This window comes from Homarus americanus, unplaced genomic scaffold, assembly GCF_018991925.1.
Source record: "Homarus americanus isolate GMGI-L3 unplaced genomic scaffold, GMGI_Hamer_2.0 scaffold40248, whole genome shotgun sequence".
Taxonomy (NCBI): Eukaryota; Metazoa; Arthropoda; class Malacostraca; order Decapoda; family Nephropidae; genus Homarus; species Homarus americanus.
In genome coordinates this window covers 6,450,116-6,477,963 of record NW_024712526.1, presented here as the reverse complement: position 1 = coordinate 6,477,963, position 27,848 = coordinate 6,450,116, and the positions used below count along the sequence as shown (strand labels likewise).

At 35.9% G+C, this 27,848-nt stretch overlaps 1 protein-coding gene across 3 annotated transcripts in view; it reads left to right on the top strand.

Annotated features, from left to right (window-relative positions):
- Positions 1-27,848, top strand: part of LOC121861541 (probable ubiquitin carboxyl-terminal hydrolase FAF-X) — a 68,157-nt gene that overhangs the window by 19,099 nt on the left and 21,210 nt on the right. For 2 of the 3 annotated variants that reach the window (XM_042359401.1, XM_042359392.1), the window contains exons 14-36: positions 462-562; positions 1,050-1,264; positions 1,699-1,813; positions 1,998-2,141; positions 3,443-3,606; positions 3,733-3,850; positions 6,682-6,804; positions 7,122-7,259; positions 8,374-8,506; positions 9,171-9,289; positions 10,166-10,317; positions 10,659-10,810; positions 11,300-11,469; positions 13,197-13,359; positions 13,633-13,904; positions 16,352-16,615; positions 17,777-17,857; positions 21,380-21,506; positions 22,335-22,479; positions 23,087-23,165; positions 24,727-24,893; positions 26,304-26,477; positions 27,495-27,636. In XM_042359401.1, the coding sequence (XP_042215335.1) occupies positions 462-562; positions 1,050-1,264; positions 1,699-1,813; positions 1,998-2,141; positions 3,443-3,606; positions 3,733-3,850; positions 6,682-6,804; positions 7,122-7,259; positions 8,374-8,506; positions 9,171-9,289; positions 10,166-10,317; positions 10,659-10,810; positions 11,300-11,469; positions 13,197-13,359; positions 13,633-13,904; positions 16,352-16,615; positions 17,777-17,857; positions 21,380-21,506; positions 22,335-22,479; positions 23,087-23,165; positions 24,727-24,893; positions 26,304-26,477; positions 27,495-27,636 (3,458 nt within the window). The remainder of the gene's footprint in view (positions 1-461; positions 563-1,049; positions 1,265-1,698; positions 1,814-1,997; positions 2,142-3,442; positions 3,607-3,732; positions 3,851-6,681; positions 6,805-7,121; positions 7,260-8,373; positions 8,507-9,170; positions 9,290-10,165; positions 10,318-10,658; positions 10,811-11,299; positions 11,470-13,196; positions 13,360-13,632; positions 13,905-16,351; positions 16,616-17,776; positions 17,858-21,379; positions 21,507-22,334; positions 22,480-23,086; positions 23,166-24,726; positions 24,894-26,303; positions 26,478-27,494; positions 27,637-27,848) is intronic. The other variant, XM_042359411.1, reaches the window with a different exon arrangement.

Here is a 27,848-nt window from a genome sequence, read left to right as displayed (position 1 = left end):
TATATCACAGCAATAAATATAACTATTTTCTATTTGTATGGGTTTTTCAATTTCAAAGTACCCCTGTACGTATTACCACTTTTTCCCTCGTGGGATTAAGGTCCACCAGTGATGATGTTCGCAGTATCACCGGGGCCTTACTGTACAATAAATTTTGGGGATTTCCATAGATGACCTAAGGGCAGTAGATGTTAGCTTTGACATGTTATATATTATACGTATATCTTTGTTGTGAAGAAATCATCATGATAAGACATAATTTGTTATTCCTTTGATATAAACTTACGAATAGTATGTAAAGACTATTAATTGCTTTGTATATGCTTTTACATTCATGTAATGATTAAACAGGAAAGTTTGAGAATATGGTGCCAAAAAAGAATTTAATTTGGGTTATTTAATGAGACTCTAATGCAAACATTAGATGCTTAATTGTTTGACATTGTTTATGAATTTTACAGAAAATCCTGACTTGAATCCAGCAGATATTGTACCAGACAGGCGGTATAATCACATATTCCAAGTTCAGGAGCGACTTAGTTTCCTTAGGTTTTTATTAAAGGTTAGTGGATTTGTATTTTAAGGTTGTCTGTCCTGTAGATGAAGTGTTTTGAATGAGAGAATATATAAAGCAAAATTCTGCAGGTAAAATGGAATGGCTGGAAGGCAAATAGAATTATTTTAAGAGGAATCATGAGAGTAGAAATTGGAGAAATGTGGAGAGGAATGGTGTTTGATGGAGTTTGTATACGAGTCATGTGTGAGTTTAAGATGGGTAGTTAAAACATAATATCAGTGTTTTGGGGATAAATGTACTGCTGGTTGACGATGCTCGGTCGAGTGGACAACTGGGTCAGACCATATGAAAGTCTTGAGGCCTTGTTGTGGAAGGGAACAGTGTAAACAATATGGCAGATAAAGTGATTGAATGATTGCAAACGAAGGGAGAGCCTTTGCTTGATATTAATTCCGAGCACTTGTACTGTTGCAAAAAAAAAAAAGAGAATGAGAAAGTGTGGTTAATTTTGACATTTTCTTTCTTCCAACAGGATGGTCAGTTATGGCTGTGTGCGCCCCAGGCTAAACAAATTTGGAACTGCTTAGCGGAGAATGCTGTATTTACTGTAGATCGAGAGTCTTGCTTCAAGTGGTTTTCTAAGCTAATGGGTGATGAACCAGACCTTGACCCTGAAATCAATAAGGATTTCTTTGAAAACAATATCTTACAACTTGATCCCTCTCTGCTGACTGAGAATGGCATGAAGTAAGTGAAGATGTTTGTAGTAAATATTTTGGAAGGTATTTGTTGCTTTATTTTATTTCTTTATAATCTGTGTAACATTATATAGGTAGTAGCATCCTTCAGGCCCACTTCAGAATGCTTGGACAGATTGGTGCATGGAAACTTTGATAGAAGTTAAGTGTCCAGAGTGGAGTGGTTCCGAGGATACTCGATACAATCTTTGTATGAATTCTGGCCATTTATAACTGAGAGAGGCTACGTACTGTATTTGAAATTTTGGTTTAAAGTATGTGAGATGTTATATAGAATCTTGAGAAATAGAACTAGCAAATTTAGGGTATATTTTGGGGTATGTATGTAGCAGTTAATCTGTTGAATAATTTTAGAAGTGTGGATAGTAGGTTCGTGAAATCTGGGACCAGTAATGAAATTTATTAATTAACTTCTTTTTGCAGATGTTTTGACCGTTTTTTTAAAGCTGTTAATTCCAAGGAGGGTAAACTGGTTCTGAAGAGGAGAGTGTATCTCATGGATGATGATGACCTTATAGGTGTAGATTATGTTTGGAGAGTGAGTATAATATGCTCTGGTTTAAAACAGTTACTCTTATTGTAAAATATTGACTTCTACTTGAAATATAAATTAGTTTTAAAAGAATCAGATGAGTGGCATTGTAAACTAGTTTTAAAATATTGTTTAATTTTATTAACAGACACTGAGAAGATTAAGTTACTCCTCTCCTTTACTTCAACAGGTTGTATTATGTGGGACGGAAGATATTGCATGCCGTGCCATTGAACTGTTGCGGGAAACATATACAAATCTTGGGCCAAGGCTTCAAGCCAATCAGGTTATCATACATGATGACTTTCTCTCTAGCTGTATGTCACGGCTTAAGGTAAGACATGAATACATATAATTTGATAGTGTTGGGAATGAGTTACGAGATAAAACTTAATATACAGTAAACTCCCTCTAACCTGGACTCCCCTAATCTGGGTAATAATGCCATGCTTTTGCTTTTAGAGTAAATAATGACATATTTTTAGAGATTTGTGTAAATTCAAGTAGTAGAAAATGATTTCCCGCCTCCCAAACCAACAGCATTCCGCCCAGCCTGTAGTGCCAGCGTGGAAGCCTATGGCCGTAAGCTAATCACAGTGATCTGTGAGTGTGATGTCATAGTCACATCTGAGCTGATTGGCTGCAACCAATGAGCATCCCTCATAGAGCCAGTCCACTTTTGTTTAAAATTTCAGTCTATGTTAGTTTGTGTCAGTTAAGATGGCCGGTGTTAGTAGCGGAGTGGATTAACATTAATAAGCAAGTGCACTTTAGGTATTATCCATTGTTCTAAATATTTTGTGAGGTATGTGGTCTCTTTACTGATTAGTGTATGTATGTTTGAAGTACTTGTCAGAGCATTTTCTGTGAGGATACATTCAATTTTAAAGCTTTTCTTCCACAATATTACTAGTATGTTGCTTTATCAGATTGACTGTTGTGTAGGGTAGTCTGGGACAGTGCCAAGTCATATAGGCACATGTAGAAACTTGAACAGTTTGTATAATACTGTACAAAGGTTTTCTTCTGATTTATAAATAATACATTTATAACTCCAGTCCTCATTTAAAAATACTATACAGAAAATTTTACTTGCCAGGTTTTCTCATTTAAGGCACTGTATACAGTACTTAAAAGTGTATTTGTTAGAGTATAGTGTAGGCCACTACACTAATTTTTAATTGAATAATAAAAGGACCAGTAAATTAAAAGGGAAGCCAGTGATACTGTATCTTGTTAAATATTATCCAATATTTATTTATTTATTTTTTAGAGAATTCTGCATGATAGCTGTGCAACAGTCTCACCATTGATCTTAGTACTAAATGTTTGCTCAGGTGTTGTCAGTCTGATATTAACCAAATTGGAATAGAATTACTGGAGAATCCCTTCTTGTTTTACAATGCTTCAGAAGTAAAGGTGTCTGGTAATTCAACATAATGTACTACCGGTGCTGTACTTTGGTCAATATTCTTTGCGTGCAGTAATTCTGTTGGGCTGGATTTGCAAAAAAGTCGACATACAGGTACATCAATTTATTATACTGCTCAACAGGTTTTATATCTGTCTGTTGCTGGTGGATTTTGTTTGAATACAATTGATTTAAGGATTTCATTTATTTTTTCTTCTTTACAGGCCATGTATGACACTGTATCAGTGTTAGATCAGGATAAGGATTCTATTAATAGAGTTCGGCAAGAAACTACAAGAATGTGTCGTGTATTGAAGGTTTTATTTGAATATGTATCGGAGTGTGACGGAGACTTTGGGGATGACCGGTCTATTCTACCTCTTGGAAGGTATGGAGTTGTCAAATTTATTATAAAGTGTGACATACAGTACTATTATAAATATTTTTGTGAAAGCCTTCATGTGTACAGTACTTGCTTTAGTGGTAGTCTCATATTTTCTTTCATACTTTGTAGAGCATCAAGAGGGAAGCACTTATCACTGTTGGTGAGGTTTCCCATACAGGGCCGACAGCCAGATGAAATGGAGATATGGACGCACACAAATGACACAATGGGCTCGATAAGGAGACAGGTTAGATGAACTGTATTACTTTATATATATATATATATATATATATATATATATATATATATATATATATATATATATATATATATATATATATATATATATATATATATATATATATATATATATATATATATATATATATATATATATATATATATATATATATATATATATATATATATATATACTATATATATATATATATAAGTTGTACCCCACTTAACGCGTCAATTGAACCCAGAGGGTCCCGCGTTAAGTGAAAACCGCGTTAAGTGAACAACAGAACATATGGGATTAATTCCAATAGAACCCAGCCCGACCCCCAAACTCCACTTTTTGACGACAAATAACTATGTTGTAGTAAAAATAACATCTTAATTTTATGATGGTACATGCACACAATTAATACTTAAGAGAAATACAGTCGCCAAGTTAATGTCCATTCAAATAATGGACTCAACTCCCTCCCCCTCTCACACTACAGTACACAGCCAGCTAACAGATGGTCGGTCGGTCCCTCCCTCCCCCCCCCCACCCCCCACCAACCGTCCCAAGGAGATGTGTGGGATAACCTCAAACTAAAGTTAGGAAAATATAATTGACATTGCTGGATTCCTTGTAAGACCAGGAATATTTTGAATATAAATGTCATATATTTTTCACAAAAGATAACATACTTACTCAGATTAAACATTTTATCTAAAAATTGTATGTTTAATGCAAAAAATATGTTGTTTATATTCAAAATGATCACCAAATTATAAGAATTCCAGCAATGTAAATTATATTCTGGCCGGATAATTTGTATGAATTTTATGAGCTAAAACAAATATCTACAGTTAATAAAAAAAAAAATATATTCTTCAACACTATCTGTCAATCAAAGTACCCCACCTTGCCTCCCCCCCTCTTCCAACCGCGCGGTCAGTCCCAACCCTCCCCCCACCCCCCACCAATCCTCCATTCAAGAGTTTTTAACATTTAGTAATAAATAATACCTCAGATTAAAGTTAGGATAATATAATTGACATTGCTGGATTCCTTGTAAGACCAGGAATATTTTGAATATAAATGTCATATATTTTGGACAAAAGATAACATACTTACTCAGATTAAACATTTTATCTAAAAATTGTATGTTTAATGCAAAAAATATGTTGTTTATATTCAAAATGATCACCAAATTATAAGAATTCCAGCAATGTAAATTATATTCTGACCGGGTAATTTGTATGAATTTTATGAGCTAAAACAAATATCTTCAGTTAAAAAAAAATAATTCTTCACCGGGTAACAGATGGTCGGTCGGTTGGTCCCTCCCTCCCCCCCACCCCCCACCAACCGTCCCAAGGAGATGTGTGGGATAACCACTAAATTTTAATAAATAATACCTCAAACTAAAGTTAGGATAATATAATTGACATTGCTGGATTCCTTGTAAGACCAGGAATATTTTGAATATAAATGTCATATATTTTGGACAAAAGATAACATACTTACTCAGATTAAACATTTTATCTAAAAATTGTATGTTTAATGCAAAAAATATGTTGTTTATATTCAAAATGATCACCAAATTATAAGAATTCCAGCAATGTAAACTATATTCTGGCTGGGTAATTTGTATGAATTTTATGAGCTAAAACAGGCAGTCAGGCAGGGTGGCGGGTGGGGGGTGGTGCGAATCTAAAAATAGCTCTCGAGCCGGACACTCACCGCGTTGCTGTGGAAAAATCCGCGTTAAGTGAAAGTTCAGCTTTGGCAAGGCACCGCGTATATGCGAAAACGCGTTAAGTGAAAGCGCGTTAAGCGGGGTAATACTGTATATATATATATATATATATATATATATATATATATATATATATATATATATATATATATATATATATATATATATATATATATATATATATATATATATATATATATATATATATATATATATTGCAATGTGACTTAGAAATAAAGAAAAAATATAAAACTATAAAATAAGGAAAATGAAGAGCATGCGTGTGTATGTGTGGGAAATGAATGTTTGTGTGTGGAGTCAGTGATCTGTAACTGGGTCGCCGACTCACAATTCCAGCTGCGTTCACTCCCTCCCCTGATGCAAGTCACCTGGGTGGCTGAGTGGGTAAACTGTGTCACGTCGCTGAGAGAAGTTATTTTTTGTACATAAAATAATATATACTTTACCAGTAAACGTGAGGAGTAAATAAAAATAATACTACACACCGGACACAGACAGCAAGCAGCAGAGATCCCTCACTCTGCTCCCCCATCTCGTGCCCCACATGCTAACTCCAGAGGAAGAAGAAAGTTTATTCCTTTTGTTTAGAAGAAAATTATGTATGTCTACCCAAAATTACGAGTTGAAAAATAACCATAACACAACTCAGGCGGCCTTCTCCCTCTTGCATTGGTGAATTTTACCGTAATCATGGCCCCCAAGAGGAAAATTTTGGGCAATTGTTCGTGGTGGTGAAAGTGAGAGAAAAAAAATGGGCATACTGCACTGAGAACTTTTCAAGAAAAATCTAACTTTTGGACTTACTAAGGAGTGGTGTATCAAACTCTGAAGTTGTGCATTGGTTACCTCAAGTATAAAAATGGGGTTACACGTATACATACAGGGGGAACTGAATATAAGCGGGGATCCCAGGAACGTAATCCTCACGTACTCTTAAGACCCTTCTGTAATATTATTTTTGTGTTTTGGAGTTGAGTATTGGCATCAAGTGTACATATGTAGGTTATTAGACTTGGAGCATTGTAATGTGGAGTCTTGTATTATATTTTTTTTATTTATTTGTATATATATTTTACAGGTTCTTCATCGGTTGAAATCTTCAGCTCCAAATGTAAAAGTAGAGCTGTACCTGAATACAGACCCAATAGACCCTGTGGATGATAAAAAGATCATTGCCCACATGCCTCTTAGAGATAAAATGGTAAGGTCTATTTTTAACATAGTCCTTTATATTTGCCTGAAGTTCTTTCTTCAGAAATGGATTACAGTGTTTTAAACTTCCAATTTTTTTATGGAAAAGATAATGATTTTTCACTTGTTGCTATTACAGATAGTGTGGTAAAATAGTGAAAAATTACTATACTTGTTAATTGTTTACCAATACCCTTCAGGGTGGCTTTGTGTTTTGTGTCTAGTTTATATACAACATAGTGTGTAGATCTTGTGAGTTCAAAAATACATATACAGTATAATGTTCCCATTAGCCAGAACAATGCCTCTAACTTTTGTTTCTTGTAGGTACTGACAGCAAAACTTGTCCAGGTGGGAAGCAATATGCCATCATCCCCAGACAGCTCTTCAGACTCTTCCACAGGCTCACCTCAGCATCCATATGAGGGACCAAATGTAGAAGCTGAAAATTGTCTTCCTGGTGTTGTAAGTTAATGATTATTTATGTATGGGAGTTTGAAAACTGGGTTATTTCTTTAGTATTAGTATTCAGCCTCTCAGATCTAGAATTACATTGAAAGGTTTTGGCTATAGTAAACCAAAAGATATTATGATACTGTTAACTTTATAAATTACTGTTCTATTCTTATTTTGTATTCCAGTTTTTCCTTACACCTGTACCATATCCCGTCCAACATATTCTCTGTACACTATGTAGGTTGTGAAACTTAGGCATTCTTGGATATTTTGTATACCTGGGAGTAGTAAAAAGTAACTAATAGACATTAGGGGGTCCCTTACCAATTAGCATATCTACAGTCAGGAGTAACGGCCTCAGTAATGTGGAGTCACTGTGGCCATCTTCTGAGAACTTGACTCATAGCATAAAGAGTGAATTATATGAGGCTTAAACGATGATAATGATAAATGGGATACTGTGAGACAGATGTGACTTTTGGAAACATATAAGTAAGGTGGTCCCTGCAGGTGTGTAACCCTGTAGTTAACAGGGCATAAATATTTAACAAATTGATCTGTGCTCTCGTTTTATTAAATTTAAGAAATTTGTAGGGTTGGTGTATGGTAGAAAAATTGGGTAAGAGAGTCTTTTTGCCAGCACCATGCTGTCTGTGAAGTAAGAGTAATGTCTCGATGCAAAGCATGTCACCACCATTCATGTATCATGTGTATAAGCTTTTGTGCTGGTTTTGTCCCTTTTGTGTGCTAGTGTACTATACTGTACTGACTTCAAAGTGCCCAGTGCAGCCTATAGATGGTGCAGCTAGCAAGAAAACAAGAAAGATTTTCAACTTCGAAACTTAAGATAAAAATTCACATGCCTACCATGAGTGGCTGCCACACAGGAGGCAGGAGCAGCAACAGTCACTGCACAACTCTCACTATGCTAAGAGGGGAACACCATGTGTTAAAAGTGTCTATGCTGCATTTGTTTTTTGCTTACTAGTTAAGCATATATGTGGGAAAATCTTTTTTAATGAGATATGACAGTTATTTGTGTACCAGCTGAGCATGAAATAGATTCTTGCTTTGTTAATGGTGTCATTAATTAATCCATTTAATTTTTAACATTTTATTTCAGATAATGTCTAGTCAGGCCAAATATACACAGTTTCTTCTACAATTAGCTGACCTTGGCTGCACTCTACAATTATCACAGCTAAGAGATAGTGCAAGGGCACTGCTTATCATCATGCCTGCTGACCAGTATACAGGTACAGTAATTCAAAAATTTTGCCGTATTACCAGTATTATAAAGCTTAATGATTTACCATATTTTACTGTGTTCTATTTAAATGATATAAAATCTGAATGATTGTTAGTTTTCTTGATAAAACTTTTCATAATATTGAATAAGACAATTATTAAATAAATCTGTAGCAGATGATGTCGTCTACATTTTTCATATTTTTCGGTTCTTTTGTTGATAAATTGTGTGTAGCTTTTGTAATCAATGGAATGAGTGGTTTTACGGTCCTTAACATTTAAATTACATGTACAGTATACATTGTTATAATAATTATTATGTGCTATGCATATTTAACTAGTAGATTCTGATTAAAAGTATCCCAATTATAAACACAAGTAATTGTTGGGTGGCTGTTCAAATGGCTCCCAGTTGTAAGAGACCCAGTACTATTGTTTGGGTAAAAGACTGTCAGGACAAAAGCCCATTTGACATGCATATGTAGCAAAATCTCATCCAGTGATGGTGTTAGGTGAAAAATACTGTGTTGTACAAATCACTGTTGGGCAGACGTTGCATCTTATGGGGTAAATAAGGTTAGGGAAATGGTTATAGATGGTAACATGTTTAATCCTTTTTGTAATTAAAAACCCCAAAGAGTGTAAATAGTATTGTAAAAAATTCTGTTACAGTGAACAATCTCCGAAAAATATGTATGGAGCATGCGAAGATTGGGGAGCAGAGTATGTCCCCTTCCCTGGAGAGCATTGTATTTTCATCTTCACCATCACAGGTTCTCTATAACCTACAGGTACATTTGACAGAATTTGTTTTTATTTTCAAGGAATTCTCTATTTTATGACACCTGTTGAGGGTGTTAGGTGATGTATGTAGTGACAGGAACAAGTCCTCTACGTATATTGGGGCTTTGTTGTGGAAGGGAAACACCAAAGTGGAACACATCTGGTGCAGCAGATAGAAACAATGAAGGAGAGTGCTTTCTGTTCTTGATTCTTGTCACTTAATGCCAGAGTGGAGAAGGACTAGTAAAAGTTGGGAGGTGGAAAACATTAAAGTGCAGTTCTTGGGTTGGGAGTGGATATAAATAGGATACTGTTAGATACACTAGTTGTATTGGCCCCCCCCTTTAATGCTGAATTTTGGTCAACTTTTTTCACTGATTATTGGCTCAAATTTACCCTTCACTTTTTCTTGTCCTGTTTGTTGAGTATGCATTGTTTATTAATTTTCCCAAACCAGCTGGAGCCATGAGACTTTTGAAAAAAAAACAGCAAAATTTTTTTTTTCAAGGCACATGTTAAAAATTAATTATGAGCTAAACTAAGAATTTAGACTTTTAATGACAATGTTTTTTAATGAACTTGCTGGTGTAGTTGTATTACTTGATATGTCCTTTATTCTTATACAGTAGGTCACTTCTAAACATACTTGTGTGTTAAGCATTCCGTTAGTACTGTTGTTTTTAAGGAAGAAAGGATTATTATTATTACTACTACTACTACTACTACTACTACTACTACTACCACTACTACTATTGCTGTTATTGTTATTATAATTATTGCTAATATTATTGCTATTACATTTGTTATTTTTTTCACATTTTTCTCCATTATTGGTACATATAACTTGCAAACTCATATAATTATTTTCTGCCAATTTCTCCCAGGTACTGTACTCCCTCCTCATGCCTGCTCACAACCCGATGACAGACGCTTTAGAATTTCAGTACAACTTCATGAAAAGTGGTGGAGTCAAGCTTATTATTGACATGCTGGCCAAGAACAACTTTCTTTCTAACACTGACATGCCAACAAAAAGGTAGTGTGTGTGTGTGTGTGTGTGAGTGAGAGAGATTACTCAAGATTTGACAAAAAAAAAAGGTTAAGTTAGCATTTGTAGTTAATTTGTCTATTGCATAGCTGTGTCTTATTCAGTATTTAGTCTATGAATACTTGCCCCATAGAAAAACTCAAATACTTCCAGAGTACAATTCTGGTTTGAAATAAAGTGGATTTTTAATCTCCTTTTCTGTAATTGTTACTTGGGTCTTTGAACACATCTGGTACGATAGCTAAAAAGCACTAATGATTGCAGTTTGGTGGAAAAAGGTTTAAAAGTGTAAAAACAAATACAATATATATATATATATTTTTTTCCAGGTCAGCCTTCTTGGTGGTATTAAAGATGGCAAAATTGGCATTTGTGACGGTAGGATATGCCATCGTCAATGTAGTTGCTGGTTCGGTCACATCAAGTGGTACAACAGCCACAAACAGCAATGGTGGAACAGAAGAAATGCCACCAACAACAAGTAAATATTGAATTATTAATATTCTTCCGTGTGTTTGATAACTTAGAGAGAGAAGTTTTTGTCACCCATAGTATTAATATTTCATAGTACAGTATATATACTACATTGAAGAAGTGGTGTTGCACATTGAATAGTACAACAACGGTGAAACATTTTCATAATATTCTCAGATTTATCTGTACGTGTATGTCAAGCAAACTCCATTACCTGGTGCCATAACAGGTATTATGAGCATTATATTGACCAAAGTTTGTTACTTTTGGCATATTTGAAACCAAGGAGGATGTGTAAGCGAAGTAGAGTTTAATGAATAATCTCCATTCATCCTTTTTATGACAAATGTTGACAGTTGAATATTTTTTCCTATTTTAGGCCTTAACTCAGATGTTATGACCTATGTTTGACTTTTTGTAGATCAGGTCACACAAACACATGTACTGTACTGTATATATTTGGCTTTGAGAAACGTAAGAATTTTTTTCCTTGCAGGTGCCGGTACTTTAACAGCATCCACTCAAACTCAAGCTCTAGTGCTACAAGAAGCTCTTCACCATATTCCGAATCCAACATCTGATTGTATGGTTCGGAATGTGGCATCCCGTCTTGCTCAATCACTTCACGACCAGGTCACTATCACGTCATGCCTCTGGGCTCACTTTGTAAGATCACGGGGTATTGTGTATGCGTGCTGAAAATATGTTGACTAATGACATTAATGTCTTGTATGTTTATGATGACAGTAACTGAGAGTCTTCATTATCTTGAGATTATGTAGTGTGACTAGAAAACTAATTCCTGGTGATCTTTTGTTGGAGAGATTATATTTTTATACAGTACAGTAATTCCCGTATCTTGCACTAAAATACCATTCATAAATGTGTCAAGCAGAAATTTACCTTTTTGTTTATATCTTGTACCTTCCAGAGGTTAATCTTCATGACAAGTGACTAAACTTAGGCAATTTTTTTTTTAATACAGGAGATCCCCCACCCCCAATTCGCAGATTTTTATTTTGTGGTCCTCTATTATTTGCAGATGATACTCTGGGTGTACCCAAGTATGGGTGTGGGTAGTTTTAAAATTGCCGGCATTTCGCGGCTGGGACGGAGCCATTCGTTCTAGTGACAGCAATTTCCTTTACCTGTATTGTAAATAAGTGTGTGTGTGTGTGTAGACACACAAAACACAAACAAATAAATAATATTGGGAAAGTTCTCTCGCAAGTAATTGGAAACAAATTTATAAAAAATGTGAGTATGCACGGACTTGAGGGTAGACTCACATTTTCACAAATGTTTTTTTTTTCTGGTTATTTGTGAGAGGATTTTCTCATTATTATTTATTTTTTTGTGTTTTGTGTGTGTGTGTGTGCATGTAGACACACACACACACACACACACACAATACATTACATGTATACATTCAAACAAATTTATTAAAAATGCGACCGTCTACCCTCAAGTACATGCTTTATTAATAAAGCATGGACTTGAGGGTAGACTGTCACATTTTAATTAAATTTGTTTCTGATTATTTGTGAGGTAAAATAAATTATTAATTGTCCTAAAGGCAAACGCATAAAGGGAATATACATTTCTTTGTACTGCGCACAAGTAAAAAATGCCCTCCCCCCCTCCCCGGCCAGCAAACGTTATTCACGGATTTGGTGATTCGCTGCTGTTTTGATAATCAAACCCCCGCGAATTTGTGTGGCCTCCTGTATATATAAAGAAAATATTAAATATAATACTGTATACACATTCACCTCGTGCATCGTGACGCAAAAGGCGTCGACTCATTGGATAGCATCAAGGATTCTGGGACTATAGTGTGGTGTTGCCAAGTGGCTGGAAAGTAAAAGCCACAAGGAGCCCATTGTGTCTTAAATTATAATGTGCTGTAACAGCAGATTATTCAATAAAAACAATTTATATATACTGTAGTCAGCAAAGATAATTACGATAATGAAACTTGGCCGTTTCATAGCCCATGGTGTCTACAGTGCTCGGGAATTTTATATTTTTTTCATACAGTATTTGTTCGGATCTTGGCTAAATTGTGAATTGTTAACACTCGTGGTCATTATATATTACTGTACTGTATATCTATTTGCAATTGTATATTTTGTACCTCAAAGTAAAAATATATATAATTTGGCTTGCAAGAAGAGCTTTAATTTTAATATTTAGTGTACAGTATTAGATTGTGAAATTCTAAACAGTTGTAGAATGAGAAAATATTAACTTTCAAAGGTGAAGAGATTATGTATGAACATCATCATGTATATACTGTAGAATGTATATTACAATAATGTATACTGTAATGATTTTGTTATCCTGGTGTCCTTGTGTGTATCAGAAAATGATGAATTATTTTTCTTTTGCAGGTAACTGGTGTAGTTCCAGACATGAGTGTCGTTCGAGCTATTCTTAAGATAACTTGGGCGTCGGCAGCAGGGCAAGTCCATCTCATAACATCATCTCTTGATGAAATTGAAAAGGCAACTGAGCGACCTCCCACTAAACCTCCAGACCCAGAGGACTTGCAAGGTGAACATCCTCTTCCTTGTGATTTATAGAATATTGGTGTACTTTATACCACCAACCCACCTACCGACCTCTCTCTTCTTTTTTCAATATAAGGAGGTAATATTGTATACAGTATACAGATTATTTGTGCAGTACAAGTACCATTTACACCACAGAGACCAACAAACTGATTATATATATTTATATATAAAAGTGGTGTGGATTTGTGTTGTATGAAGAATACAGTTCCTACATCTTGAAGCTAATAAGAATGTCTGATTATTTCACCCACAGTTTGTCGTGAAGGTTTGGAAACACTGTCTGTGGTATTGGCTCTTTACCCTCCCGCCCTGGAAACTCTAACCAAGGACACACAGTTCCATAAGCTGGTTATGGGGTTGGTGCTAGTAGGCGGGGAGCGCAGTATTCGACAGTGTGCAGTAGAACAGTTACTACTTATGGCGACAAAGTGTTCCAATTCCCCGCACACACTTGTGGTCTTCATTGTCATGCTCTTCAATGTTCTCAATGGCCTTAATGGCGAATATTCCAAGGAGTATTTCCAGGTACGTTCATTTCTTCTGTTTTAGGTAGTTATGTTGTATGTAACAGGAAGGACAAACTGAGAGGATGTGATGGCAAGAAAGATGGCTGATGAATGAGTGTATTTGGAGTAAAAAAGGAACAGAATTACTTGGAGAAAATTAAACAGGATCTTTCTTGAATGGAAAATGAGGTTTTGATTATGCCAATTGGTTTGTAAGTGTAGATTGCAAGATTAACTAAAAAAAAGTTTCATACAGTATACAGTAAGCCTCATGTATACATGATCCATTGAACTTAATTACACATTCACACACACAAATAAGGGACTTTAAAATTTCCATGATTGTCAAAACATAAATACTGTTTCACCCATGCATCCTCATTTGCCAGGGCAGCTGAGACAACCAGGCAATTAGTAGACATGAGTGTGTGTTCCCTCTCAATAATATTTTCATGTCCTGTCATCTTCGAGTGCACACCATTAGAATAGATACAAATTGACTTCGAGTCATTTAACTTGATTTGCTTAAACATACATGACTCAAGTAATTTGGCATGCCAACACACTTACTGTAACTCAAGTGCCTAACTGTGTTTTGGACTGTCACGTGTTAGTGTGCACGTCATCCATACATATCAATTTGCCTCGGGAAGTAGGGTAAGCTGACCCAACTCCCTAGACCAGTCATGGGCCACATTACGATGTAGGTGTTTTTCTGCGGTCCTACCCATCAAAATTTATATCCTACCTAAACCAAAAGTAATGTTAATATTGTATTAGCAATGACAGTGAAGCAGTTTGTTATGTCCACCTTACGATATTTTAATTACATTATTCCAGTGCTAATTACTCGCCAACAATGGGTTTCCGAGGTGCAATTTAGGTGTTTTTGTGTTATTCTGGAAGTACTTAATTAGTTAAATCCTGTGTGACCACTGCCTGTGACCCCACTTGGACTTACCCAACCTTAGTTAATTCCCAAGTGACCCACTGCCACATAGCAGCTAATCCATCAAACAGACCACACCGAACTTGTCCCGTAAACTCTCACAAGTTAAAATGTTTATATTGCTGACTGTGTGGGTGGGTGGTTGGTTAACAATATAAACATTTTAACTCATTTCACTGTTACATTTTTGTAGTTAATTACTCTTAGGGGATGAAACTGTAAGGAATTATGTGAAGATTATTCATTGAATGAATTTTGCTTTACTCGCTGCAAACTGGCTGCATCTACCTAAGCAGTGAGCCACATAAAATAGAAATTCTCAATCACTCCACAGGCCGCACAAACACATGGTCCGGTCCACAGGTTGCCCATGTCTGCCCTAGACCTTTTGTTGGTGGTTATGCTAACCATTTGGATTACCTCCTTTTGCTGTATATTGAGCATGAACGGTAGCGCAGTATTTTTAATATACAGTATATATCGTATAGAGATTTTAATTTTGCCTTTTGGTATACAGTACAGTGTACACTTGCTAAATTTCATGAACATTTTAGGATGGGGGTGTGTTGGTTAAACAGGGAGTCCCCCTTTTTTAGAAAATCTGGTTTAAAGAAATTTGAAGTTAAAAAAAAAAGTCCCAGATTCTGATTTACCTAAGAATTTTTTTTCCTTATCAAAAGATGCTGAGGTGCTGACACAGGCATCTCAGGGTTTCCAGTACCAGACCTGGTTAGTTTGTGAAGACAGTTAAGCAAAAAACGGTCACTGATTGGATGATAGGACCAACTTAGTTTTGGTTACCCAAAACATATTGATAGTGACTGTAGCACTGATGTGGGAGAGTATCTTATAAGATATTGAGTAATTTTTTTCACTATTTTGTATAACTGTGCAAGACCCATCCAGGTAGTGGCCTGGCTAGACTAAACACAAGTATAAGTACAGTCGTCCAAAGATGCACTGACCCCAGCCTACATCTTTTGCTCGCAATTTTACCTTGCAATACTTTGTAAAGTAAGTCTGTATGTAATGGTAATTGTGATTGGTGGATCTCTTTTTGGCTGTATCACTGTCAGGATAAATAAAACAAAACAAAGGTAGCAATTTTATAATAAACTATTCATCATTAGTTTAGATCATGAGAAGTTTCCAAATGTATGTATATTTGCTTAAATAATGAAGAAAATTTGATGAGAATCTTGTGGCAGCTGTGGTTGTAGTTGAGTTTCCAATTCATTAATATAAAAAAATTTACCTTATTCTCATTTTTGCCTCTGGTACTGGTATGTTTTTACTCCACTAATAATAATGCTGTTACAGTTTGTTTATTAATTTCTTCATCTATTTCTCTAACATATCACTTAGCCATACAAGCCCACAGTATTGTTTCTATTGGCACCTGTGGGCAGATTTTACTTATGATAGGGATAAATTTTTCTTGGAACTGGCTAATCTAATTCTAAACAATATCTCATAGTTGCCTGTTATTTTTAATGTTAAAAGATAAAATTTTACAGTTGCTGTGTGGATTGCTGAACTGGGCGTGTGTGTCAAGTGTGGCTGTGACGGGTGTTGATCGCCTGTTAACGACAGAAGTGGAATGGCTGAAGAATGTACGGGCCAGTGTAGCTCAGATGGCCCAAGGTGGCCCAGAGCCCCCTGTAGATGACACGCTACTGGAGGGCCATTTATGTGTCACACGGGAGCTGGTAGCCTTCCTTCCACCTGAGAAGAAATTTGAAATTGGTGGAGACCCTACCAAGTCAATATTTCTTATTAGGGTATGTGTATACACCATTGTATTTGAATTTTTATATTTTTTATTTATAAATGGATCTGTTCCACATATTCAGTAATTGCACTGTGCATTTTTATATACAGTATTGTTTATTTTGAAGGAAACATCTCCTGGTCAAATATGGTACAGGTAGACCACCTCATATCCGGCAATCAGTAATCCGGTTCCACCGCTGGTTCGGACATAATTTGGCCACCGTAATTTCAAATTTCGCGCTGGTCTCCTCGCCAACACGCCGCTACTGTTTTGGTGTTGCCACTAGCAGACTCGGCTGTTGGCACGGTGTTTGAGGAGCGACAAGTTATTCCTGTGTTCTTCTTCATTTATTATTATAAACTGCTCTTATTTAGCCCCAGTCATGTCTTCATTGAATAAAGGAAGTGCTTCTCATGGTGTAACGCGCGAACACCATACGTTGTCTATACAAGATAAGGTTGAACTTATCAAAAAACTCGACAGTGGCGTGTCTGTTCGCAGCATATGCAACTTGTATAACATTGGTGCTTCCACAGTGTGACATAATAAAAACAGAAAGGAAAGCTGCTCCAGTTCTTTGCTGATAGTAAATCAAAGAAACAGATGTCCATCAGGAAAACATTGGAAGATGTTCACAGCTAGATAAAGTGGTTTAAACTCCGCGTCAGTGAAGGTGTGGAACTGTCCGGGGAGATGGTGAGGGAGCAAGCAAAATTATTTCATGCAGAATTAGGAATAAATTGTGTGATTATACTGAAGGGTGGCTTCAGCGGTTCAAGCAGCAACATGGGATAAAGTTTTGTGCAGTGTGTGGTGAAAAAAGGTCGGCGGACAAGGACTTGTCCAACTTGTTCTATTTACAGAGTATTTTAAAGGTAAGGTGAGGTGGTTATGAAGTGGGTTAGAGGTGTTTATTTATTTAATCCTAACCTAAGCACCTGTGGTTCGGCAAAATCACTAATCCGGCACTGCTCCGGTCCCAATCAGTCCGGATTTGAGATGGTCAACCTGTACTTGATTAAGAACTGTTGCCTTATTTCTTAATACAGTATAATGATTATATATGCGATCATTGTGTAAATGGTATTACTAATTGTATATGATTAGCAAATAAAACTACTGTATTGTATTAAATTTTTTTAATGGAAATTTTTTATCTTTTTTGCAGGAACTTGTAGAAGACTTTATATTCCCATTTTCTAAGGTGTACCTTCAATTAGAGCATGCGGCTGAGATGCCTGCTGAGCAGGTAAGCTTTTATTGTTTGTGTTAATTGCATACTTTTCAGAAGTAAACCATGAAAATTAATTGCACATTTATTTGTGGTTTCTTCTTAAGATGTAAATAAGCTGGAAATATTAGCAGTGAATTATAATACACTGGGGAAAATGGTCAAATTTAAGCCAAAGGAAGTCTGTGAAGCCCTGAATAAATAAGGTAGAGGCTGGAAATGGGGGATCATATAATTGGAGAAATATGAAAATTCCAATTACTGTATTGTACCTGTAAATCTGAATTGGAAAGAGATGGAGTAGTGGGAATGAGATGTATGTGTAATAGTGTGTGTTGGATACTGGTGATAGGATGTCTAGGGGAAGGATTTAAGATATATCTGGTGCAACTGGAAATGGACTATAGGATTGCTGTCTTTGTTGTGTGTCTGTCTCTGCCCTCCATTTATTACCTAATGCCTGCCCAAAATGACTTGTAATGCCTCAACACTGATGGTTGATGCTAGCTCATTGACTAGTTATATCTTTGTTACAACTATAGATGGTATTAAGGGAATTTAGCAGCAATAATTGCTACTCAAGGATGAAGGCTAATGAGTAGTGACATCGCACTAGCAGTGAGCACTCCATTTACCACTTCAGACATGGCCATCAGCTGTCATTGTTGGACTGGCTCATTCAGTTCAGCTGTACTTCCGTTCAGAGCAGACACAGGTCTCCCAGCAGTCTCCACATAGAGAGCTAAGTGCACTCACCTTGATTTTGTTGCACTTTAGTTTTTTTTATGGCTGAGCCACATACTATATATAGTACATGGTGTTATTATCATGGAAAGCGATGTTTTTGCCTTTATTACTATACTTTTGCAAGAGTTTTTACATTTGCCAAAGATTAAGTTTGAGTTTCACCAGCCTGTCAGCACTTGGGAATTGGTGTACAGTACCCAGTCTGTGTCCAGGAGTGAACTTAATTTGATGTAGCCATTCTTGTGTCCAGAGCAGAATTGATTTCACAGTCAGTAACTGATTTTGTCCTATAAGATGGCTTTGTATACTGGCTTAAGGGTTTGACCTAGGGTTATTGAAATGATTACCTGGTGTGATCTGAAATAGAATTACAGACAATTAAATTTTTTTATAATGGTGTAGGAGGCCCACTGGATTTCTTCCTTTGAAATAAATGGAAGAGTTCATAATATTTTCTTTGGAGAGATTATTGTGTGCTCTTCATTGTTCTCTGGTAGAGCATAGGGGACTCTCCAGAGGGTCTGTTAGCCAGGTGGAACTGGGTTTGATTGTTCAGTGAGAACAGTTTGATCTGTAAACCTGGTTTTACATGGAAATTGGGTACAATCTATATTTCATATTATCACCCAAAGAAATGAATTAACAGCTTCAAGGCACTAACCCAGGTAAAGCATCCCAGGAGAGAATGACCAGGGTATAAATTGTATATGTTTCAAGATGCTTTAATTGACTCTTAATGAGTTGTTTGCATGTTTCTCTTGCATATTGATCATATATAGCTTAATTCTTATGATAGTACTGTTGCACTGCCTTTATTTATCATGTTTATGTGATAAATGTGTCTGCTGGATGTCAGTAGCTTCTGTAATAAATTAATAAATAAATAAATGCATTTTGTTTTTGGGGGGCCACAGCACTTCACAAATTGTTCTTAAGCTCTTTCTTGCGGTTCATTTATAATTGCCAGTTGGCTTCATATGCTAACCAAAGATGGGGATGCGATCCCCCTTGATCTTCTAACCCTTGAAAAGTTTGGGAAAATTTTTGCACTTATAATAAGTGTTAATCAGTTGTGAATGAATGTGTCTTTTAAGGCTAGGGGAGATTGGGTAATTTAAACTTGTTATTGTAGATGAACTGTATGATAGTACCGGTGAACCCTATTTTTTATTGTTTTATTTTTTAAGAATTTGCAACTTTATCGTAAAGTTTTGAGAATTCTGGTCCATTCTCACAAGAATTAAACAGGAGTGCTCCTCTTGATTTTTAATGTGAGGAAGGTAGAGTCAATCCCAGTCCGAAGAAGAGGCTCTTGTTTCCCAGAAATTTTGGATTGATTAACCATGTGCTTTCAGGGTGAATAAGGTGACAAGTTACAAATTTGTAATCATAGAATTCAAAATCTAGGGAGAATTTAAAACCCCTTGGGACTTATTGTAGGAAGTGCTTGACTTTCCCGTGTTCCTAAGGCATTAGGGATGCAAAAAATATTCTGGACCTTAAGTGGATGAATACTGTATGTTTATCCATACTTAAAAGTTTTGAGACAGTCATCTGACAGGTGAGGCTAACCCTTTGGATGGGGTTGGGTTTACTTATTGGTATATTACTGCTCATAAGATCTAGAGGAAGTGTTTTAATTATATAGTACAGAATCTTTTCACTTACAACTCATTTTGGGGGGCTTTGAGGATCTTAATGAAATTACCAGGAATCCTTATAGATATGATAAATAGAAAGGAATAAAGTTCATCATGTATCTAGACACTTATGGGGGTATCCAGTATAACTACAGATGCAGGTGTTTTTAAGGTAACCAGGGTATCCTTAGCAGAACAGAGGAATATGTAAAAGTCAGTTTAAATTGATAATTTTATAATGTGACAATAACTTTAAGGTGGTGGATCTTCCTCCCAGGTGTGAGGCAGGGAAGACATGACTAGGGTGGCCTCAGGCTCTGTGCCTGTACTCTAGTGGCATCAGTTTTGATTCAAATGTGAGGCAGAGAAAGCTTAACTACAATGCTCCATAGATAAGATCTCTTCATTGGCCTTGGCACAAACACACAAGGTTGCTCTTATGAATTCATTACTTTTTCTGAAGGAATTTTGTCCTGCATTGAAGTAGTGGAGGATTTCAGAACAGCTATAGTTCAAAGTCAGGTGGATGCTGCGCTTAGTGATTTTATTCAAACAGATGGCTTCTTCTGGATAAAATGATTTTTTTTTTTTTTTTTTAGCTTTGTTAGTCATTTGTTTGTCCTGGAGTGTACACTGATGTTATGACCTCATTAGCCTTCAGTGGCAATTGATGCCTCTATAGTACTACCCATTTTTAAGGGCTTTGGCTGTAATGAGAAGACAAAGCTATTCCAAAATTATCCAAACCCAGGGTCAAGTGGAACAGAAAATGAGTGATGGTCTCAGACATGTTCATGTATTGGTTTGTTTGGTTTGGTCTTTGCTCAAGGTTTCATATTCTTTGGAGGTCTGGATACTTTATGGATTGAATCACTTTACGATGGCTTTTCGAAGTCCCTAACCCCATCGTTCTAAATTCTTCATTACTTAAAGTCTAATGGATAAACTTTTTATCAACCATAGTACAAGTTTAGGATATGTGAAGGCAACAGTGCATGATAATGGTGTTAGGTTACCTTACCTGCACATAAGAAATCATTCGGTATGTAAATTATGTACAAGCTGTTTTCCACACAATGTTGGAAAATGGCTGTAAAACTGATGATGATGATGATGATTATATATATATATATATATACATATATATTTACAGGCCATACCAGTGTGCTCAACTCAACCAACTGTGATAGCAGCATATGAACTCCTAGTCACTCTATGTACAGGCTGTGTTCCCAACCTCAAACTTCTGGCAGAAATGCTCACAAATATGTATTATTCAGGTAAGAAATTTTGGCCTCTTAGTTTTATATGAGGCGTCTAGCATAGGAATGACCAACTCGCCAAATCATAGTTATGAGTAAACGCACGTCAAAGTTTTAGAACTGTAAAATCACACAGCGCCATGGAATATTGATAGAATTGCCTCGGTTATGTTCTATATTGATAATTTTTGTGTGTAGGTGTGCATAATACAATGAAACCATAGAAAACAGATTTTTGGGGGACTGGCGAGTTCGTCCCTCCTACGCTAGATGCCTCTTATGATGCAGTGAGCATCATTCATATCCCATAGTAAGTTAAATTAAAGAGGTTGAAGAGGGAGAGGATCTGGGCATGGTAGATGATGATAAATTATCATGTGAGGAACATATACAGTACATAATTATATAGACAGGACATAACACTTGATAGATGTGACCCAGTGAGCATTCCCACCACACTGGAGACGGTAAAATGCTTTACAGAATATAAAATATGAATACAATACTCAAACCCGTGGATGATAAACCCACAGTTGATAAGGGGTTACTATATAGTATGTAGTGATAATTTGGGAAGAAAGGGATAGAAAAGAAAGGCAGGCAAAGAACAAAATTACTGAATAAAATCAATGTAAATTGGTATTGATTCCTTCATTGTAACTTTTAACATACATGTCAACCTTGTCTAGTTTGCATGTTTGACCTTACACCATAGTTACCAAATACTTCAGAAAAATTCAACTCTTGAGTGAATTAAAAGTATAGCTAAATTTGGGTTTCATTATTTTTGTAGTTTACTGAAAAGGATAAATAGGTTCTAATGAAATCATTAATTCTATTATGCAGAATGTGACGAAAGCATTGGAGAATGGGAATACCTACCCCCAGTTGGCCCACGACCTATAAAAGGCTTTGTTGGGTTGAAGAATGCTGGGGCCACCTGTTATATGAACTCTGTCCTTCAGCAGCTCTACATGATCAGACAAATAAGGTACTTAAATTGTTTTTGGTATATCATGAGAAGTTTTATGTCACTGAGCTTACAGATTACTGCATTGTCGATTTCATACCTTGACACTCCGTTATTTAGATATAATTTATTAGTAAATATAGTTGCACCACTTTCAATTTGCACCAAAGAAGGGCAGTTTGCTATCCTTCATATTTTGTGGGATAGAAGGGGATGAAATTCACTGATTATCATCTATACTGTTTGGTGCTCAAGTTTTGCCTCAGTGGGTTGTGTACAAATGGATCAAAATGTTCAAGATATCCAATATTTCTTGCTGAGAAAGAGATCTTCAGGACTCTCTGACTTTCCCTTGCAGACAAATAGTATGGGCATATAGAACTTGATTGATGGATAAGATTTTTCTTTTACATTTCTGTTTCCTCTTTTAAAGATAACATTTAAATATCATAGCTTCAGGAGACACTTTAAAATAAGATTGTTAGACTGAATAATACATAATACTGATATTGTACTTATTATGACTTAGTTTAAATTTTAATGGTGTAATGTGGTTCTCAGAAATTTGATACCCAGTATAGAGAAGTAATTAAATAATTAGACATTTAATAAGCAATTTTCTCTCCAGACATGGTGTACTAGCAGTAGAAGGAGCTGCAACAGATCCTGAGGAAGACTTCAGTGGAGAGGAGAGAATGGAACAAGAGGTATATTATGCCACAAATGTCACTTCCTCTATATTTAGTGCCCCTTTTGGCTTGTTACACTATTGTTTTAAGAATACTATTAGAGACAAATATACTTATTGGTTTATATTTATAACAATATGATCCTGCCAAGTTTCTTTGGTTAACTTTCAAAATTAAATGAACTTAATGTTGCTAAAGCATGCTAGAGAAAAACACTTGTACACTTGTACAGTACATTAAAGTGGCTCTCCATTTTTCAGACTCTCCATTGTTTTTAAATGAAGTGCAGTAATCTCCCTGTTAGCCAGAATAAATGGTGCAGAGCTGTTCTGGGTTTGACCGATTTCCAGGTACCGGTATGGAGACAAATTTTCTCATCCCCCCGAAAAAAAAGATCACAATGCCCGGGATGCAAACAGCACTGTACACTTACAATATATTGTAAATAAACAAAACTTACTACTATTGTATTGTATTCTCCAGCAGATGCTGTCATCTTGAGAGATGTGATGCAGGCAGGCCAAATGGTGATATGATGGTACAGGATGGCCTGCCTTGTTCTGTACCATCTCCTGTAGCAAGTGTTACTAACTGTCACTCTCCTACCCTTCAATGAAGGAGAGATTGTACATGCACTGTATACTGTACATACACCCTCTACACACTAGCCTACAGTAGGCAAACACTGTCCACTCTGCTATGTACAGTACTGTACTGAACATATGGTTCTTTCACACTTACTGAACATACGGATGGGGTCTAAAGTTCACACCCTCCCAAAATAAATCGGCATCGACCCCAAATGAGATAAAATAGAACAACCGGACCAGATGTTAGTCAGGGTAAATACATATGTATACTCATTTCTGTAAATCCGTTTCACCACGGAGAAGTAACCTTTGTCTGCGACTGTACAGTACTGTATACAGAATTGTAATCACTTTTTACATCATAACACTGCTTTTACACTATTCTTGGCTGATTATATGTTGGTACAGTACTGCATGACACAGATTGTATTAAAAAACAACATTGAGCAAGCAAACAAGTTTATACAGTGGCAGCAGACAATGAACTAAGAGTGTCGTGATGCAAGAGTTTGAGGAGATAGGCTGTGGATACAGCCAATCATCAGCATCTCATGCTGTCATATGACATTAGTGGTCAATCATAGCTCACGAGCACTGAGCCTACCCACCCATGTGCCAGGCACACATCCCGGTGTTGGAAACATGAAGCAGTCTCTTGGGAATAAGTTTGCATGCCTCAGAATTTTCTGGAAATGCATTAATGCAGTCTCTTGGAAAGTTGTTCGAATGCCTGGAATGAGGAGATTTTTCCTGGAAATTTTTGAATGCTCAAAATATTTTTTGGGCTATTAAAGAATTCTGGGAATGAAGATTCCGGCTAACGGAGAGATTACTGTTTGACAACCCCAGTTTTAGTATGACAGGAATTTCTTATAGGAATATATACCTGTATCACTTATACTGTACTAATTGTCATTGCTCAGTTGCTGCTGAAAATGGTATATGGGGTGTATTCATAATGCTGTATTCGATACTTGTCCGTATTACAGACCAATCTTGATGGGAATGAAGAGGATGCTATGAACAGCAGTTCTAATGAGGAGAGCAGAAAAGAGTACCATATAGGGATTCTCAAACAGGTGCAGGCTATCTTTGCACATCTGGCCTGTTCCAAGCTTCAGTACTATGTCCCAAGAGGTCTCTGGAAGCATTTCAAGTAAGTCTTCACTGATTCTTAATACATTTCACTTTCTCTTGAAAATTTTTAGTATCTCATTCCTGTTCCTTCCCATTGTGTGCTTTCTCCCTGTTATCATAAGATGGATCAGTTGAGGAAAGATATCAAGATGAAAACGGTTATTCAATTAGGAATAAATAAAAAATTTAGCCTTTCTTGGATACAGGAGCCGGTAATCTGCTTGGGGCTTTACACTCCCTCTCTCTCCACTTATATTTATTTTCCAGTTGAATTATTCAGTTGTATGCCCTACTCTTGTTATATTTCTTTCCATCCTTTCTCTGTTTATTTATTTTTATTTTATTTTATTAATTTATTTTTTTTCGTGTACAGTGGAGTCAAAATAATTTGCAAAATACAAATTCACATTCTGGAATTCTCTGGTACCTCTATTACTGCCTCATTTTTAAATTTCACTAAAATTTCTTAATTTGCAGCTGAGGACCTGCTTCTGCAGTGTTTATTTACATAGGAAACCATAAAAGTTTTGGAAGTATTTCAGTATGATATGACTTAGAAATAAAGAAAATATACTATAGATATAATTTCAGTGCTGTCAAGGTACTTGGCATTAAGGTAAATATAATATAAAACTATAAATTAAGGAAAAATTTGTGGGAATTAATTCTCTGCGAGGGAGGTAGAGCGGGTGGTTGACAGGACACAATGGAAATTCCCTAAACCACAACCCTTATTTTTAGCAATAGTATGCAATTTCCTTGAGAGAAAAAAAATCTCATTTAACCCCTGATGAATTATTGAGAATGGAAGGAGCTGTTTATTTAATATAGAACTATTTTTTGTACCATATGTGTTATGGGATTTTTTTTTAAGTACTGTATTATGTATTGTATTAAATTGTTTATTAAAACAGATTTGGAACATTTTATTGGTGGTTTTTAGCCTCTGGATCCTAACTAATTATTTCCATTTAAATCAATTAAATTATAATATGCAGTTTGATAAATCACCCTCTCTTCTGGTACCTAATCCACAAATTATCGAGACTCCATTCTGTACCACTTTGTTTGAAAAATTGTCTCTAGTCATGTAGTCATCCTTATTACATGTAGCTCATGAAAAATAAGTACTGTATTCATGTGAACTTTGTTCTCCCTTCCTCCACTCGTAACTATAGAAAGATGGAGCCACAAGACTTTATGCCATAGTATTTCTAAATCACCAGTTTATCAGAGAGTTCTGTTTACTGTACATGTGTTTAAAAATGGTACTCCAAATTCATTATTGTTATTATTTTTTCTTGGGTGCCTTAGACATTATTTCATCAGAACCTTAGACACTCTAGGAAGATAATCAGATTGTAGCTGAAGTTTTTATCTTTACAAAGTTCATATTAAACATTTTTTTCCCCTTCTCTCTCCAAAACAGATTACAAGGAGAGCCAGTGAACTTGCGGGAACAGCATGATGCCTGTGAATTCTACAATATCCTAGTGGAGAGTTTAAATGAAGCACTCAAAGCTTTAGGACATGAACAAATAATGAATAAGATTCTTGGTGGGTCTTATTCTGACCAGAAGATCTGCAAAACTTGCCCTCATAGGTATGGCTTTACAGTATTAACATTGATCATTGTGGACACATGGTAGTAAAGGAAACATGACTAAGACATGGAAGTTTATTCCTGAAGTTTCACATTGTGGCAAAACTTCAGGACTAAAGCCCCATTTGGTTGTGATTCCTTCGCCATCATACAGTATTACTTTTTATCTTGTTATTTAACTGTACCATATGCGTAGGTGTTGTCAGTTAAATGCTTTTGTAACTGATTGGTTTGTAGCATCTAGCTTTCTCAACGTGAATGTGGGAGTGACTCTTTCTTGTACTTATTATTTCTCTAGTGTCTTAATTGATTTGTTATGCTTCCCTCAACCCCTCCAAAAAGAGAGGACATTAATTTTCCTATGCTGAATGACATATGAGACACCCTGTACATCATTGCACACATATATATGGTATTATCTGTGCAGGAATAGTGTTGAAGGAGGGTTAATATATGGTACAATTGTTTAATTATTTGTATACATTTTTCTACATATTACAGTACAGTACTTAAAATCAATTGAGGGACATTGAAAAAGAATGCCCAGATTTTTATTTTCATTTCAGCTGTAACCTATTGTCCTCTAGGTATGGTTAAAATATACAGTTCTTTGGTTTTTGTGTTTTATCTTCTGAGATTTTTGGGATACTAAATATATTATACAGTGTCCACATGCATACTAGGTTAGTTGTGAGGAAGAGGACCAATCTTTGGATTATACAGTACCTATATGCTGTATCTTGAGTTGTCTCAAATCTTCATATTTACAAGCTGAGTTCAGTTGTTTGAGCTGTAAATTATGATGGTGGTATTAACTCGTTCATTAATACATCTCATTCTGGATTTATACATTTATCTATGCATCACCCAGGCATGTGCACGTTACATACTGATGTATTCGCGTTACTTATTTAGCCACATACAGTATATTCAGTTTATAAGAGGTATACTGTATCTGCAAATGGTATAGGAATTACACTGTGCAACATCTAATGTTAATTAAACTTCCTTCCATAGGTACTCTCGGGAGGAAACTTTCACAGTCATCAGTATAGACATCCGTAACTACAGCAACCTCTATGATTCCCTCGAACAGTATGTGAAGGGTGACCTCTTAGAGGGGGATAATGCCTATCTCTGTGAAAAGTGTGACAAAAAGGTAAGCTAAGAGAATCATGTTTTCTTTGAATGAGTAGATATTCTTTATCTCAAGGCCATGTATGACTGTAGGGTCATTTTTGGCGCTCATACTGTGGATCTGTCTGTGTGGTATCCTGAAGCTTTCCATCATGAGTACTCTTAAAGTATAGATAAATTAAAAATAAATAATTTTGGATAAATTGATTTGTAATTTAGAGCACATAATCATTA